Source organism: Emys orbicularis, chromosome 3, assembly GCF_028017835.1.
Source record: "Emys orbicularis isolate rEmyOrb1 chromosome 3, rEmyOrb1.hap1, whole genome shotgun sequence".
Classification (NCBI taxonomy): Eukaryota; Metazoa; Chordata; order Testudines; family Emydidae; genus Emys; species Emys orbicularis.
In genome coordinates, this window is record NC_088685.1 from 114,179,353 (window position 1) to 114,197,008 (window position 17,656).

At 40.8% G+C, this 17,656-nt stretch overlaps 1 protein-coding gene across 4 annotated transcripts in view; it reads left to right on the top strand.

Moving 5' to 3' along the window:
- The window catches only part of STXBP5 (syntaxin binding protein 5), a 179,381-nt gene that overhangs the window by 54,399 nt on the left and 107,326 nt on the right, over positions 1 to 17,656 (top strand). For all 4 annotated transcript variants that reach the window (XM_065400761.1, XM_065400762.1, XM_065400763.1 and 1 more), the window contains exons 5-7: positions 7,146 to 7,280; positions 9,374 to 9,437; positions 17,261 to 17,344. In XM_065400761.1, coding sequence (XP_065256833.1) covers positions 7,146 to 7,280; positions 9,374 to 9,437; positions 17,261 to 17,344 — 283 coding nt within the window. The remainder of the gene's footprint in view (positions 1 to 7,145; positions 7,281 to 9,373; positions 9,438 to 17,260; positions 17,345 to 17,656) is intronic.

Sequence of the window (17,656 nt, forward strand, 5' to 3'; positions counted from 1 at the left end):
AAAGATAACGAATCCATCAAAGAGCACTGGAAGGAACACTACCAAAGGCTTCTAAATTGAGAATCGACTGTGACTGATGACACCATTGACTCCATCTCTCAGCACCCAGTCTGGGAAACGCTTGCCAACCCACCGACACCTGAGGAGGTCTGCAAAGCAATTAAACAAATGAAGAACAATAAAGCTCCAGGTCCTGATGGCATACCAACTGAAGTACTGAAAGTGGGGGGAGAAACACCAACTAACAAGCTCCTCAAAATCTGGCACACCGAAGAAATCCCTGCCGACTTATGTTAACATCGTCACCATTTTCAAAAAGGGAGACGTCTGACTGTGGCAGCTATCGAGGCATTGCCCTCCTCTCCATTGCTAGGGAGATTCTTGCTAGAATCTTACTGAATCGCCTGCTCCCTCTTGCAGAGGAAGTACTTCCAGAGTCCCAGTGCGGCTTCAAACCAGAAATAGTTTGCCCACTCTTAATGGGGGTGGATGGAATTGGGATCTTAATTATTGCAAATTTCAATAGAAAGATAGTGTCTTGGAATCCTACTCTTTCCCTTCCATAACTAGCTTCTGTTTTTTAGCTTCTGTTGCCCCACTCTGTCTGCCATCATCCTGTCTTTAAGTGTACAAAACAAGGATACAAAGTTATGAGGCAGGACATGATACAAGTCTTTCTGTCACTAAAGATATGCATATTAAAGGATTCCCACTCCTACAGCTCAAAGTTTCAAGTCATTGGCTCTACTGGGGAAGCCTCATGCTGCCGTCAGCGGTCCAGTTCAGTTTAATTGAGTTCCTCTGGGTCTGTGCCATTCCAATTAGCAATACTCCTCCAAGTTTCATGCAGTGCATATCAACACCCTTTTGCTCCCACTACACCATATCGTTACACTGTTTCCAGCAAAAGTAGTCTTTGGTAAAAACTTTTAAATAATTAAAAAACATTGTATCCTTCTCCCCTCTTCCCTGTCCTCCCTCCAAAAACTGTATAGGTTTTTCCTCTGAACCAAGGAATTCCTCTCTCAAATGCATGACACACACTTCCTTGGGTTTGGTGCTCTGGTCCTATTTCCTTTGAAGAATCCATTGCATCAAGGTGAGCATGAAAAACAATGTGCTATTGAGCACTCTACTTTTCTACTCTTCGTGTCACCAGAGCAGTTCTCTGTGCTGAACTTTGGATTTGAAAGCACCAACCATCTCTGTAACACTAAACATTTCTCTGCACAGAGTTTTGGCTGTGCAACACTTGTTATAACACATGATTTAGCTGTGGTGGCAAATTTAATTCTCTAGCATCATTTATAGTGCTCACCTATCTTGCAGGAAAAGAAAACACCATCACAGACGGGTTGAACTCATGAGTGAAGAATAAACCTGAATGGATGAATGTTATCAGGATTAGGGGATCAGTTCTTAAATTGTGCACCTGAAGAGTCTGTTAACTATACTCCTAACAAAGTACCAATATTATGCCCCAGGAATAAAGTGCACCAGTGAGTGGTTTTTCTAATGTGGACTAGAAATATTGTGAATTTCCCATCCGTGTCATATGACATCATTTATCTTGGCACTTGGGAGGTAGCATGCCATGTTATTTTCTTTGTGAGCCACAGATGTCTTTTTCCAGACTTCTCACTATGGTGGCACTGATCAGTTAGTTACCTGTTACTTCCTTGTGATGGCTCCCGTTTTCTTTAGTGCTTGGCTTGTGATTAATAGTTAGTCTGCTGACCTCTCTTGAGTCCTGTTCTTTCTCCAGTTCTTGAAGGCAATTTATTAATGTTGCAGCAATGCAAAATTGCTCTTGTGACAGACCCAGACCAGTGGGGTACAGGAGTCTGGTAGAGGGCAAATATACTGGTCACTGGATGAGTAGTTTTCTGTTCCCAGAGTGACCAGAGCAGGGGCTGCACTAGAGTAATCAGGAACCTGCTAGAACCAGTTAAGGCAGGCAGGCTAATTAGGACACCTGGAGTCAATTAAGAAGAAGCTGCTAGAATCAATTAAGGCAGGCTAATCAGGGCACCTGGGCTTTAAAAAGGAGCTCACTTCAGTTTGTGGTGCGAGTGTGAGGAGCTGGGAGCAAGAGGTGCAAGAGCTGAGAGTGAGACGGTGTGCTGCTGGAGGACTGAGGAGCACAAGTGTTATCAGACACCAGGAGGAAGGTCCTGTGGTGAGACTAAGGAAGGTGTTTGGAGGAGGCCATGGGGAAGTAGCCCAGGGAGTTGTAGCTGTCATGCAGCTGTTACAGGAGGCACTATAGACAGCTGCAGTCCACAGGGCCCTGGGCTGGAACCCGGAGTAGAGGGCGGGCCCGGGTTCCCCCCAAACCTCCCAATTGACCTGGACTGTGGGTTCTTCCAGAGGGGAAGGTTTCTGGGCTGTTCCCCAACCCACATGGTGAATCTCTGAGGCAAGAAAATCCTCCAATAAGCGCAGGACCCACCAAGATAGAGGAGGAACCTTGTCACACTCTGTATTGGTTTCCCTTTTGGTCTTCCTACTAGTTACGCTTCCATGATATCTTCATTTCTCCATCTTTCAACATGTACCATCTTTATCTCATGTGAACTATGGACTTTCCTGTAGTGCTCAAAGGGAACAAGATTTCCTGTGCATCTGTAAATACCTGCTCAATCTAGTATGCCTTCCTTTGCATCCTTCTGACAGTGCATCTGCTAGTCAATTTGTTGCTCTTCTGTGAAAATGTCAATTTCCACTTAATAAATGTCTGCCATGGCCTTCTTTTGTGTATTGGATATATTCCAAATCAGCTTACCTTGGATCCTGCAGTAGCTTTCTTTTGTAGCAGTTGCTACTTATTTCAGGATGTTTGGAACCTGTGTCAAGCTGCTCTGTCCGAAAAACTCCATTCTTTGCAATGCTCTGTTCACTTAGGATTTTTTTTTATTACTTACTAACCAATATGTCAAAACATTCTCAAGGGGTGAAAATACAATGAAACTGTTGTGCTTTACTTGCATAACTTGATACGTGATCCTTGTGTTAAATTAATAATGCAGGCCAAACTTCTTGATAAGAGAAGAATCCCCTCTTCCCTCCCCCCCCCCCCCAAACACTCTTCAGGGAAGACTTAAATTTTTTTTAAAGGAACAATTTAATTGTTCCAGCTTTAACTGATGATGCCTTGACTTTTGAAATAGATTCATATTTTTGCACATACAGATAAGGCATCTACCTGGCCATATACAAATAAATTTGCACGTGCAGGTATGGTATTATCACATGTAAATTAAGCTTTTTACACATTTGTGCACACCCATCCATGAAAATAAGACCTTATAGGAAATAGTATGTGGTACCCATGCTGTGATATTACCACCTGGTGTTCGTCATATAGTTAAATTGGCAATTTCAGTCTCTCAAACTGATAAGTCTGAATCACAATCTAACCTTGCACATTTTTTACATTGCACTTATCTGTATGTTCAAGTTGACTGGAACAGCATCACATTACTGGCACCTAAATATGTATAATTGTCTGGAAGATCAGATGTTTATTATAAATGCTTGCATGCCAGATTTTCAAACGTATTTTTGGTGAGGCTGCAGCACATCTGAGAGATTTTTTTTCAATGAAAAATACTGACGTCATAATAATAAGTAATTCAAACAGTTAAATACACTCCGGTTTGGGAACTGAAAACTTATTATAGTACCTATGCTGTAAAATATACAGGATCTGCAATATAGCCAACGTTGCTGTTAGAACTTTAATTTCTGCTTTTCCTTACTTCAGTGTTAACTGTGCAGCCTTAATGTTGATTTGACATTTGCATTTAATAAGATTAGGGTTTATAACTAGCATAGAATTGTTGCTCTTTGATATCAACCCTTAAGGATTTTATTGCTTGAAGTGGAAGAAAATGTACATAGGTTGAATGCGTTACTTTTTCTGTGTGACATTAGTATAATTGAAATATTTTAGGTTTGAGCACTTGCCACCGTAGTACCAATATTTAATTGACATTCATTGCAATTAAAAACATTACTTTGTTTCTTGAACAGATTAAAAAAGAAACGTTCTTGAAAATGTAACAGCTCATTTACTGCATTTAACACAAAACTGAAACAAAGCAACTGATTATTTTATGTGGTTGTAGTATGATTAGTACAGTGAATTTATATTCGGTATGGCATTTTCCCAATTTTTGTTCCTTTAAAGTTGTTACAGTTGTACAAGCATATTTTGATAGATTATATGAAGAGTTTATTGAGCACTTTTTGTGGTGTAAGGATTTTAAAAATATACTTTGAGTAAATAATAAGGATCAGATTTTTGATATTTTATGTTAACTCTGACCCATACAGGAATATATTTATTAGTTTATAAAAATTACAAAAATATTTTAAGGTTGCAAAATCAAGGACTCAAAAGTTGGGAAATGCCAGAATTGTTTTCTGATCAATCTTACTTTAACCCACTTTGTGTCTGTATTCATTGTGATAATTATATTTAACTGCTGGATCACATACTAACTTCCACAGAAACCTCCCAGTCTTATTCAATGCACAGAATGGATTCAACCTATGTACATTTTTTTAATGAGACAGGGCTATGTGGTGCTGTAGGTATGAAAATGAAGGTTTTCTTATGTCTCCAGATCCTGATGATGAAAATTATTTGTATTGTTGTAGTGCCTAGGGTCCTTAGTAATATACAAGAACCCCATTGTGATAGGCACTGTACAGACCACAAGAAAAGACAACTCCTCTCAAGGGGTTTACAATCTAAATACAAGACAATAGATGGGGGGAGTAAAAGTCAACAGTGAGACAATATTGGTCACGTGATAGGCAGTGGTCTCAGCACATCAACAGCCTAACTGTTGTCCAACTTTTTTGTGGGCATCACGGCAAAGGAGAGTTTCATGTTTATCTAGCTGCAGTGACTTTAATGAAAATAACAAGAACACAAAATAACAGAAATGAGATAAATGAAATGCTTATTTACAAGCTACATGCAACCCAACTTCGTTCTTGAGTTCAGACTGTATTAACTTCAGTTTGCCAAGTGAAGTGTGTTTTTTTTTTTTTTTTTAAACTCTGGAACATAGAATATTTCAAACCTGAGACTTTCCACAACCTCTCTGACTTCTGCAGAGGCCAGAGTGATCCCTGGACCGCCCAAGCAGCTGGCTCCGGGACACCCACACTGGCCAATGCTGGAGTGGCCCTGCAGCCAGGCGCACTGGCTGCTGTTCGGGTGGCCATGGGCAATGATCCCTGAGTGGGCGGCCGGAGCAGCAACAGCCCCCAGCAGCAGCAGTCCCTTGCCGGACAGCCAGAGCAGCTGCAGTCCACAGCCCCAGGCAGCAGTCCCAAGCAGCTGGTGCCCCCCTCCTCCACACACACAAGATATTTAGACACAGGTATTTTAGTATGTAATGGACAGGTCACGGCCATCCATTTTTGTTTATTGCCGTGACTTTTACTAAAAATACCTGTGACTAAAACATAACCTTACTTCTAGGTGAAGTAACCACATAATCCCTACACTTATTATAGCACCCTGCATCTTAGAGGCCTACCCATTGAAGGTGTTAGTGAGTGAAACAATATTAACTGCCTTTTGTGTAGACCACATAGAAAGGCCATCTTTCTTTAGGAAGGAAATACTGCAGTGGAGGTATGTTGTGGTTATCATTCTATTAGATTAACAGCTCAAATAAAAGCAGACTGAGTGTAAGTCTTGTAAGGGTTTTAGAGTGTATATTACATTATAACGCCAGTTCTCAAACCCACCAAAAATAAATAGTGTCATTAAAGGGGAAGGACAAGGTTGCAATGAAGCTCAATTTTACTTTATTGTAGAAGATTGGGAAATTTCTCTCACAAGGGCATTTGTTTATTAGGGTGTCATAGTATAGAATTAACAGATATTAAGGCCTATAGAAACTTACAGCACGGTAAATTCACATGACTGGATGATATGTATCTTTGAGTCCAAAGAACCTAAAGTGCAAGATTCTGCTGACAGTTTTGTTTAGACAAGTAGTATTGGGGAATGGGAAGGGCTAGACACTTTGCCCACAGGGTGTCAGAGCTATTTATTGACTGCAAAGGAAGGGTAACTCTAGGAAATCTTGGATTCCATTCCAGACTGTGAAGGAATGTGAATTCAAATGAACACAGATTCTTTAATCTGGTCCCTCTTAGAGCCTGACACTTTTTGCCTTGTCCTCTCCAATCTCTCCCTATCCCAGGCCTTCCGATTCAACTTCCCTTGCCCTAATCCCATTCTCCTTGCCTATCCAGTCTGTCTTCACTCCTCATGCTTCTCATCCCAGTCTCCCTGCCCAAAGCAAGTTCTAGGCCAAAACTCTGTTTTCTACATACTTGTTGTCTCTTATGAAGCAGCTTTGTGCAGGCATAAGTGACCATTAGCTTTTTCTCATGTTTATGTAGGTCTTTGAGACAGAAATACAGGAGCCAGAGGAAAAAAATATGGTTGTAAAACTCTGACGTTCAGCCGGGAAGTACTGGAGCAACTTCAGTACCTAAAACTATTTTTAAATAACTTTTCTTGAAATTTGTTATTATTCAATATTGCATTATTTTAAATATTTTTGGAAGAAAAACTTTTGGTATAATATTAAAATTACTTGTCACAATTTATATTTATTGTATTTGATTTATTAACCTAGTGTCTCTTGAAACCAATATATAAAACAGAAGGCAACATCTAAAATGCATTGGGTCCTTGAAACTGGAAAAAAGTAGTAATATGGTGAGATTAATTTTAAAAAGCAGTTGGAAACTCAGTGTACAATTAGAATATCTTAAAATAAATCTCAAATAAGGTATTCAGATTTTAAATGAAGATTATCATTTGTTCCAAGGTTAACCGTCACACTTGCAATTTTTGTTTGTTATAGATAGGTTTAACTACATCATAATTTCTGAAGCATGCTCTTTTATGTAGCAATTACACCAGGTCTCTGAAGTTTAAAATTTCATATGGCTGAGTGATCTATAAATACAAATAAAATATGATAAAGATAAATTAGTTCTCTCTTCCTGGATTGGGTTTTCTGATATTGGGCTTTAACAAAGTATTTGTAGGATTTATAAACAATCTTCCTAATTACTTTTTTTGAATGCATTGTATCTTGCAGGATAACATTTTGCCATCTGCCTTTCCAAAGTAAATGGCTATATGTGGGTACCGAAAGAGGAAACATTCACATTGTCAATGTTGAGTCCTTTACACTCTCAGGCTATGTCATCATGTGGAATAAAGCCATTGAACTGTGAGTCTGGTTAAGTATTACCTAGCTGAAAACATTTTTTTTTGTGCCAGATACCATTGTTAATTATAGCAATGTCATTTGTGTTAAATAACAAATTTAAATAGAATCTGAAACATATACATTTGTTCTGGTCTAAAATTCTTTTCTACATGAGTGTTGGGACAAAAAAACCTTAAATCTTTTATGTGATGTGAGAAGCATTGCCAGGATGGGTATGTAGATCATGTTGAAGTACAGTATGGATTTCATTTGTCTGATTTCTGAAATTTGGAGTACATAATTTTATTTTATAGTTCTTAGTCTGGCAGCTGCAGTTTCACTTAATAGGAGGATAGTCTTAAAGTACAGTACAATTCACTTTGTATGTAAATCTCCGTGAATTATCTACAGTGCGTAGAGTTTTCTATATTATATCCTCATCTGCATGTTCCTAGAACAGGGATTCTCAAACTTCATTGCACCGCGACCCACTTCTGACAACAAAAATTACTACACAACCCCGGGGGGGTGGGGACTGAAGCCTGAGTCTGCCTGATTCCCAACCAGTTTTTTGGTATTCAAGGATTTGACTACAGGATTGTACTGTTCAAAAAGTGTTAATTTATCTCATCCAGATGACTTTGTCTGGTAGCTTTTGTTGTAGTCCAATGTCAGATGGCATCATCGTAATGGTAATTTAATTAAAGGTTTCTGGGGCTCTTTTTAGTTCAGATCTTTTATGGAACAGCCATTGTAACAGAACATTTATTGTAATTTTAACTTAGGGACACAACTTTTGGACCCATGCATGCACTTTGTCAAAAATGCCGTTGTTTAAATGGCATTTTTGAATGCAATGAGCTGCAGGATGGGCCCATAGACAATAAAACTCATTAGTCATTAACTGTACAATTCAGCAGGATTATTTTTGTGCTCACAATAAATTTTTGGGCTTAAATAACATTAGTTAAAATAAGTAAATTCAGTTTTATTGATCCTGAAATATTTCTTTCATTACTGAACTAATAGTTGTCACATACTAAGTATAGCTAGGAATAAAACACTTATCTGAAATTGTCTTTAATAAATGATCCCGATGTTTAGGTTGAACTGAAAGGAACAGATGATGATAGTGTATTGACAGAAATGGAAAAGAAATCCAAAAATAGTGGGTGTTTAGCCAATGCTTCAGTATAGTGCAGAGCAATTCATATTTGTAAATTATTTTCAAAGCTTTCTTATTTGATAATTAATTGATGGATTAAAAACGGAGCATGCAATACCCTGATGCACACAAAGGTATATCTATGGGCCTTTCAGTCAATGTGTAAAGTTTTTTTCAATAATAATATGCAAATTATTACCCAAAAAATGAGATGTGGCTGGGGCTAATGATTTGTGAGGATGTAGAGTCCTACATTCTCTTCCACTTTGTGATTTAGCAGCTAATAAATTAGTTAGTGGTAGTATACACTTTTGCGCATTGTTTTACACATACTGAATGGTCAACATTAAGGCTACTTTTCTACTATGGGATAAAATAATAAAGGCTGCTGTATCATTGCTTCTCAATTAAAAAAATCAAAATACAGGTAAATAAAATAAATGTAACATAGTAACAGATTCACTGTAGTTGCAGCAATTGCAATATTTAGTTGTTCACAACATTTTTATCAGTGGCCTGGAAGAAAACATAAAATCATCACTGGTAGAGTTTGTAGATGACACAAAAATTAGGGCAATGGTAAATAATGAAGAGGACAGGTCACTGATTTAGATCAATATGGGTTGTTTGGTAAACTGGGTGCAAGCAAGCAATATACAGTATGTTTTAGTATGCCTAACTGTAAATGTATACATATAGGAACAAAGAATGTAGGGCCATACTTACCAGATGGGGGACCCTCACTTGGAAAGCAGTGACTGTAAAAGATTTGGTAGTCATGGTGGATAATCAGCTGAGCATGAGCTCCTAGTGTGACGCTGTGGCCAAAAGAGCTAATGTGAACCTGGGATGCATAAAAAGGATCTCATCTCAATAGGAACTAGTTGTAATATATTCTGGGGAAAAAATGTGTTTCTTTTATTTAAGATGGAAACATTTTCCCCTTCAGGTCATCCAAATCTCATCCAGGACCTGTTGTCCATATTAGTGACAATCCAATGGATGAAGGAAAGGTATGTTGAATTTGAAAATTGTACGAATAAAAAAATCTCAGAGTGAGATTGAGTGATGTGAAAGTGTATTTATTTATCTTTTTTAAAAAGAAAGAAACCAAAGACCACCCGATATAAGTGCCATGCATTTTGCGGAAGTACTCAATAAATGAGGAAAAACTCAAGATGGAAAGGATATAGCAAGGATATCCAGGGCTAGGCGAAGCCCAAAAGTATTGAGACAGGCATAGTAAAATGGCTTGAAGGGTTTGAGCAGATGAGCTGTTTGGGCTAAATGAAGTGAGTGTGTGTGCTGAAGCAAGGATGAAAGCAGAGATGGGAGAAAGGTTAGTTGTGAAGATCCTAGAAGGTATAAATGAGGAAGGAGCTTACTGTGATGGGCAATAGGGAGATAGTGAAAGAAATGGAGCGGCTGAAAACAGTCAGAGGCAAGATAGATAAAATTTAGCATGTGCTTTTTAGGGCTGTTGTCATCAGTGACTGCATGATTTTATAAAATGTTTAGTGGATTTGGAACCACTAAAAGCAGCTGGTGTCTTTGGATAATTCAGGTAACACATGTCCGTCCATTCATTCAGTAAACCCACCCTCCCCATGCCATAGTTACATCGCAGAGGCATTGGGTAACTTTGTGTTTGTCTTCCTCCTTACTGATCAGTGCTTCTCGCCTCCTGCTGTCCTCGACAAAGTTTCTCCTTGCAGGGCTTCCATTCTTTGCAGAATTAGGTAGTGCTGTGCTTTTTGGTAGCAGCCAGAAGGGAGTGTGACAATTCTGCTACCACTAGAGTACAGAAGATTGCGTCATCTTGTGTGCACCCATAGAGGGGAAAAGAAAGTAAGAGGGACAGAGAATGGAGGAATATGTGAGAGAGATAGAGAGGCACCTTTCTATATATATATATTTGCTCAGAACACCAGAGCTATCTGGAGGGAAGAGGGAAAGAGTTACTATAGCAGCTGTAAATTTAGTTATGCAATCTATGGAAGATGTAAACTTATTCTGAAAGAAGTGGAGAGCATTCCTTACAAGATATATTTCAATATCTGCTTCTTTCTAATCACTAATATAGTTCTGCAAGACATGCTTGGGGAGAAGTTTGACTCTCTGTATAGAACCTGAAATGGTAGATTACAGATTTTTTTTTAAACTAATTTTTTTAACTGGAATTCCTTGCTCTATCTTGCAACGTTAACATTAAAGATTAATGCATTAATTCACTCTGAAGTGGTTCTGATAGATTACACTGGTCTACACTTTTTGAGAAGTCATCTGCTTCAGAGATAAAATGTGCTATTTATTATGTATTTTGATGTGCTGAATTCAAATATGACAATTAAAACAACTGATTGGCTACTGTTTCTAAGATATTTAAGTTTTTACATTTTATGTCTATGTATATTGTGTAGATAGTAGAGTTTTAATCATAAATTGTAAACCTAGGTCTTTTCATGTGTTTATGGTTGCTTTACATGATAATATTTCACCTGTCCTGTTTATGTAACACTTTAAAAATCAGCAAAAGGGTTATATAAATAAAATTTATTATGAAACAAAAGGCAAAAAACTATTATGTACATAGTTTAGTCCTATTCAGTGTCTACTCGGCGCTTCTTGGCTTGTCTCTTGTATTCATTAAATAGAGCATCTCTTGTCACTGTCCAGCAATAGTCTGCAAGCATTGATGGGCTCCATTTGCCCTGATAGCGTTTCTCCATTGTTGCAATGTCCTGGTGAAATCGCTCGCCGTGCTCGTCGCTCACTGCTTCGCAGTTCGGTGGGAAAAAATCTAGATGAGTGCAAAAAATGTATCTTTAGTGACATGTTGCAACCAACATGTATGCCATACATACAGCTTTTGTATGCCTTGAGGAGGTTTTCCACCAACAACCAGTAGTTGTCTGCCTTGTTGTTTCCGAGAAAATTTATTGCCACTAACTGGAAGGCTTTCCATGCCGTCTTTTCCTTGCCACGCAGTGCATGGTCAAATGCATCATCTCGAAGAAGTTCACGAATCTGAGGACCAACAAAGACACCTTCCTTTATCTTAGCTTCACTTAACCTTGGAAATTTTCCACGGAGGTACTTGAAAGCTGCTTGTGTTTTGTCAATGGCCTTGACAAAGTTCTTCATCAGACCCAGCTTGATGTGTAAGGGTGGTAACAAAATCTTCCTTGATTCAACAAGTGGTGGATGCTGAACACTTTTCCTCCCGGGCTCCAATGACTGTTGGAGTGGCCAATCTTTCTTGATGTAGTGGGAATCTCTTGCACGACTATCCCATTCGCAGAGAAAACAGCAGTACTTTGTGTATCCAGTCTGCAGACCAAGCAAGAGAGCAACAACCTTCAAATCGTCACAAAGCTGCCACTGATGTTGGTCATAGTTTATGCACCTCAAAAGTTGTTTCATGTTGTCATAGGTTTCCTTCATATGGACTGCATGACCAACTGGAATTGATGGCAAAACATTGCCATTATGCAGTAAAACAGCTTTAAGACTCGTCTTCGATGAATCAATGAACAGTCTCCACTCATCTGGATCGTGAACGATGTTGAGGGCTGCCATCACACCATCGATGTTGTTGCAGGCTACAAGATCACCTTCCATGAAGAAGAATGGGACAAGATCCTTTTGACGGTCACGGAACATGGAAACCCTAACATTACCTGCCAGGAGATTCCACTGCTGTAGTCCGGAGCCCAACAGCTCTGCCTTACTCTTGGGTAGTTCCAAATCCCTGACAAGGTCATTCAGTTCACCTTGTGTTATGAGGTGTGGTTCAGAGGAGGAGGATGGGAGAAAATGTGGGTCCTGTGACATTGATGGTTCAGGACCAGAAGTTTCATCCTCTTCCTCTTCCTCGTCTGACTCAAGTGAGAATGATTCTGGTGCATCAGGAACCGGCAGTCCTTCTCCGTGGGGTACTGGGCGTATAGCTGATGGAATGTTTGGATAATGCACAGTCCACTTTTTCTTCTTTGACACACCTTTCCCAGCTGGAGGCACCATGCAGAAGTAACAATTGCTGGTATGATCTGTTGGCTCTCTCCAAATCATTGGCACTGCAAAAGGCATAGATTTCCTTTTCCTGTTCAACCACTGGCGAAGATTTGTTGCACAAGTGTTGCAGCATATGTGTGGGGCCCACCTCTTGTCCTGATCTCCAATTTTGCAGCCAAAATAAAGGTGATAGGCTTTCTTAACCATAGTGGTTATACTGCGCTTTTGTGATGCAAAAGTCACTTCACCACAAACATAGCAGAAGTTATCTGCACTGTTCACACAAGTACGAGGCATCTCTGCTCACTTTGGCTAAACAGAAATGTGTCCCTTTGCAAAATCAAACACTGACAAATAAGAGAGCATGACACTGTATGATTTCTAGAGCTGATATAGGGCAATTTGTTCAGCAGAGTGATGTAAGCTTCGTTAGGATTGCATCATCCATGACTTCTAGGAATAACATGATGCAATTCATATCATGTATGACGCAATACCAGCTTCAGATTGCATCATTCATTGTTTTGCCTAAAAAGCAAGTACAGTCCAAACCCAGTCATAGATTTATTCCTAGATCCAGTCAAAGATGTATTTTAGTCATTTCTGGTTTAAATTGAGATCCCTTCCCTTTGTAACTCACTTATCCTCCGCCATTCCCAAGTCAAGGGTCGTATATACTGACCTAATACATATCTTGAAAACTAGAGCCAATCAACAATTTTAAGCATCATTTTTGTTCTCAGTGACCCAGAATTAGTAAAGTTTGACTACATTTATTTTAGAAGCATTTTGGCTGTAGAGCAGTGTTAGAGTGGGCAGTAGTAAGTGGCGCCTCGAGAGAGAGAGAGCTCATCTGTGTGGGGTGAACTCCTACAGAACAAAAGACCATCACAAATCTCACCACCTTCTGCTCCCAGGGCAAGGTGTACTACTTTGACCTTGCAAATTTTTTTTTTCAACCTTACTTCTGCATCAAACATGTAGAAGTGTGTCCATTTAAAAAACTTTCCCTCAAAATAAAACCCTCTGAAAATGCTGCAGAGCATACACAAATATACCTCCTGGGGAGAAGATGAGAAAGAGAGAACAAACCACACATGACAGATATGTATTCTGCGACATGACTAATTATGGAAGACCTACCTATAAAGAGATTTACATTTCCACCATATTGAGGACCTGTCTATATAGAGCAAGCTACCATGCTTAAGAAAAGTTTACATGTATTTGTGGTAGAATTGGTTGTTTGGGAGGGAACTTTACTTTAAAAGTGAGCAAAGTGGTTGGCTTAACAGTCCTTTAAACTTAATTTTGAGAAAATGCATGCTGACCAGACAGAAGCAGGAATCAAGAAAAATCATTCAGCACCATACAAATTTTATTAAAATTATCTATTTTCTATTGCATAAAATCACTGTTAGTTAATGGAATAAATCAAAAAACAATTGGCAGTTAAATACTCCTTCCTGTATCAGCTAAGGCCATTGTACCCCAAAATATAAGTAAAAATATTGTCTTCATCACAGTATTAATGTACACGTGTTTAATTATGAAACTTTGGGTTGAACATGGTTTGGTGATGATGTAGTACTCAGTTTGTTATTAAATGTGAATATTTTGTAATTACAGAAATTTGGACGGTGCAATAGACATTTGATAGCCCAAGAGTTACCTTTTGAGACCATGTACCTGCTGTCTAATAGTGAAGTAGTTTAATAGTTTTAGAACTTTGTTGTGGAGTGTTGTGGGGCGAGTGCACCCCTTCCCCTCGTGCGGTGGGGCGGGGTAGTTACTTCCCCACGGTTGCGTCCTTAAGACCACCCTTTGTATTGGGGTGGTGAGGAATAATAGTTAAAGTCAATATAGAATCCTAGAATATCAGGGTTAGAAGGGACCTCAGGAGGTCATCTAGTCCAACCCCCTGCTCAAAGCAGGACCAATCCCCAATTAAATCATCCCCGCCAGGGCTCTGTCAAGCCTGACCTTAAAAACCTCTAAGGAAGGAGATTCCACCACTTCCCTAGGTAACCTGTTCCAGTGCTTCACCACCTTCCTAGTGAAAAAGTTTTTCCTAATATCCAACCTAAACCTCCGCCACTGCAACTTGAGACCATTACTCCTTGTTCTGTCGTCTGCTACCACTGAGAACAGTCTAGATCCATCCTCTTTGGAACCCCCTTTCAGGTAGTTGAAAGCAGCTATCAAATCCCCCCTCATTCTTCTCTTCTGCAGACTAAATAATCCCAGTTCCCTCAGCCTCTCCTCATAAGTCATGTGCTTCAGCCCCCTAATCATTTTTGTTGCCCTCTGCTGGACTTTTTCCAATTTTCCCACATCCTTACTGTAGTGTGGGGCCCAAAACTGGACACAGTACTCCAGATGAGGCCTCTCCAATGTCGATTAGAGGGGAATGATCACGTCCCTTGATCTGCTGGCAGTGCCCCTACTTATACAACCCAAAATGCCGTTAGCCTTCTTGGCAACAAGGGCACACTGTCGACTCATATCCAGCTTCTCCTCCACTGTAACCCCTATGTCCTTTTCTGCAGAACTGCTGCCTAGCCATTCGGTCCCTAGTCTGTAGCAATGAATGGGATTCTTCCGTCCTAAGTGCAGGACTCTGCACTTGTCCTTGTTGAACGTCATCAGATTTCTTTTGGCCCAATCCTCTAATTTGTCTAGGTCCCTCTGTATCCTATCCCTGCCCTCCAGTGTATCTACCACTCCTCCCAGTTTAGTGTCATCTGCAAACTTGCTGAGGGTGCAGTCCAAACCATCTTCTAGATCATTAATGAAGATATTGAACAAAACCGACCCTTGGGGCACTCCGCTTGATACCAGCTGCTAACTAGATATGGAGCCATTGATCACTACCCATTGAGCCCAATGATCTAACCAGCTTTCTATCCACCTTATAGTCCATTTATCCAGCCCATACTTCTTTAATTTGCTGGCAAGAATACTGTGGGAGACCATATCAAAAGCTTTGCTAAAGTCAAAGGATAACAGTGCTTTCCCTTCATCCACAGAGCCTGTTATCTCGTTATATAAGGCAATTAGGTTAGTCAGGCATGACTTGCCCTTGGTGAATCCATGCTGACTGTTCCTGATCATTTTCCTCTCCTCTAAGTGCTTCAGAATTGATTCCTTGAGGACCTTCTCCATGATTTTTCCAGGGACTGAGGTGAGGCTGACTGGCCTGTAGTTCCCCGAATCCTCCTCCTTCCCTTTTTTAAAGATGGGCACTACATTAGCCTTTTTCCAGTCATCCGGGACCTCCCCCGATCGCCATGAGTTTTCAAAGATAATGGCTCTACAATCACATCTGCCAACTCCTTTAGCACCCTTGGAAGCAGCACATCTGGCTCCATGGACTTGTACTTGTCCAGCTTTTCTAAATAGTCTGGGACCACTTCTTTCTCCACCGAGGGCTGGTCACCTCCTCCCCATGCTGTGCTACCCAGTGCAGCAGTCTGGGAGCTGACCTTGTTCGTGAAGACAGAGGCAAAAAAAGCATTGAGTACATTAGCTTTTTCTACATCCTGTGTCACTAGGTTGCCTCCCTGACTCAGTAAGGGGCCCACACTTTCCTTGACTTTCTTCTTGTTGCTAACATACTTGAAGAAACCCTTCTTGTTACTCTTAACATCTTTTCCTAGCTGCAACTCCAAGTGTGATTTTGGCCTTCCTGATTTCACTCCTGCATGCCTGAGCAATATTTTTATTTGTCGGCTCTCTTCTCAAGGTTATGTGGCCCAATGGCCAGAGTCAGGGTGACGGCCCCTTCCCACAGGGCTGTGGGGCCCAATTGCCCAAATCAAAATGGTTTTCTGATTCGGCCAGGGTGTATCGCCTAGTGATCAGAGTCAGTGTGGCCACCTGGCTCAGCAAGGCAGTATGGCCTAACGGCAAGAATGAGTAGGGCTGCCCTATCTCAGGGCTGCGTGGCTCAATGGACAAAATCAATAGGGCCGCCCCTCTCAGGGCCATGTGACCTAGTGGTCAGAGTCAGGGTGGCCTAGTGGCAAGAGTCAGTATGGCTGCCCCCTCTCTCAAGTTTGCATAGCCCAATGGCCAAAGTGAGTCGAACTGCCCACTTCAGTAGTGCTGTAAGGCCTAGCGGACAGAGTCAGTATGACCTCCGATTTCAGAAGGGCTGTATTGCCTAGCAGTCAGATTCAGTAGGGCTGCCCTTTCTCAGGATTGTTTGGCCTAGTAGCCAGAATCAGTATAGCTGCCCCTTCCGTGGGGTTGCATGACCTGGTAGCAAGTATGCTTGCCACCGAGTCAGCAGGGATTCTGCCTGTAATACTCTGACTCCACTCAGCACCATAACTGGTCTCCCTGAGCTAGTTCCTGATACTGGGGTCCCAGCATGTCCGTGGGCTCTGGGCTCCTCAGTCAGGGTGGCTCTCAACAGCTCCGCCACTCCTTGGGCATTCTCTGGAGCCTCAGCGTCCCTGGCTCCTGATGTCTGGGACTTCTGCGGTTCCTGGGCTGGAGCTTGCAGCATGCGTTCTCTCTCTTCGCGGTCTTCACTGAATGAGCTGAGCTGCTCCCTTTTATACCTATTCTCCAGCTAGAGCATGCCCAGCAGGGCTGGGGGGCATGGGCTCCTTGGCCCAGAGAGTGAAGTTAACCCTCGCGGTATCAGTGCGGGGCAAGTGCGCCCCATCACATGGAGGATTCCTTGTCACATGTAGGAATAAAGATACAAGAGGGTGGATCTAATGTTACTGTAGTACCTACTTCATAGAACAAGAATTACAGGTATTTCAAGTAACTTTCTTTCGTTCAACATTCTTTACTCTGATTATTGCAGCTCCTGATTGGCTATGAGTCTGGAACAGTAGTATTATGGGACCTCAAGTCAAAGAAGGCAGATTACAGATACACACATGATGAGGTAATGACATTATTCTTCAGCTGACTGATTTCCAGTTGTGTTGCAATGTTTTTTTTTTTTTTTTCCTATTTTGATTTAGTCATTAAATATTGGAAATGTTTGAACAATGATGTTTAGAAGTGAATACTGTATTCCTCATAATTGTGTAATACCAGTGTAAGTGAATCTTGGGGGGGAGGGATAGCTCAGTGGTTTGAGCATTGGCCTGCTAAACCCAGGGTTGTGAGTTCAATCCTTGAGGGGGCCACTTGGGGATCTGGGGCAAAATCAGTACTTGGTCCTGCTAGTGAAGGCAGGGGGCTGGACTCGATG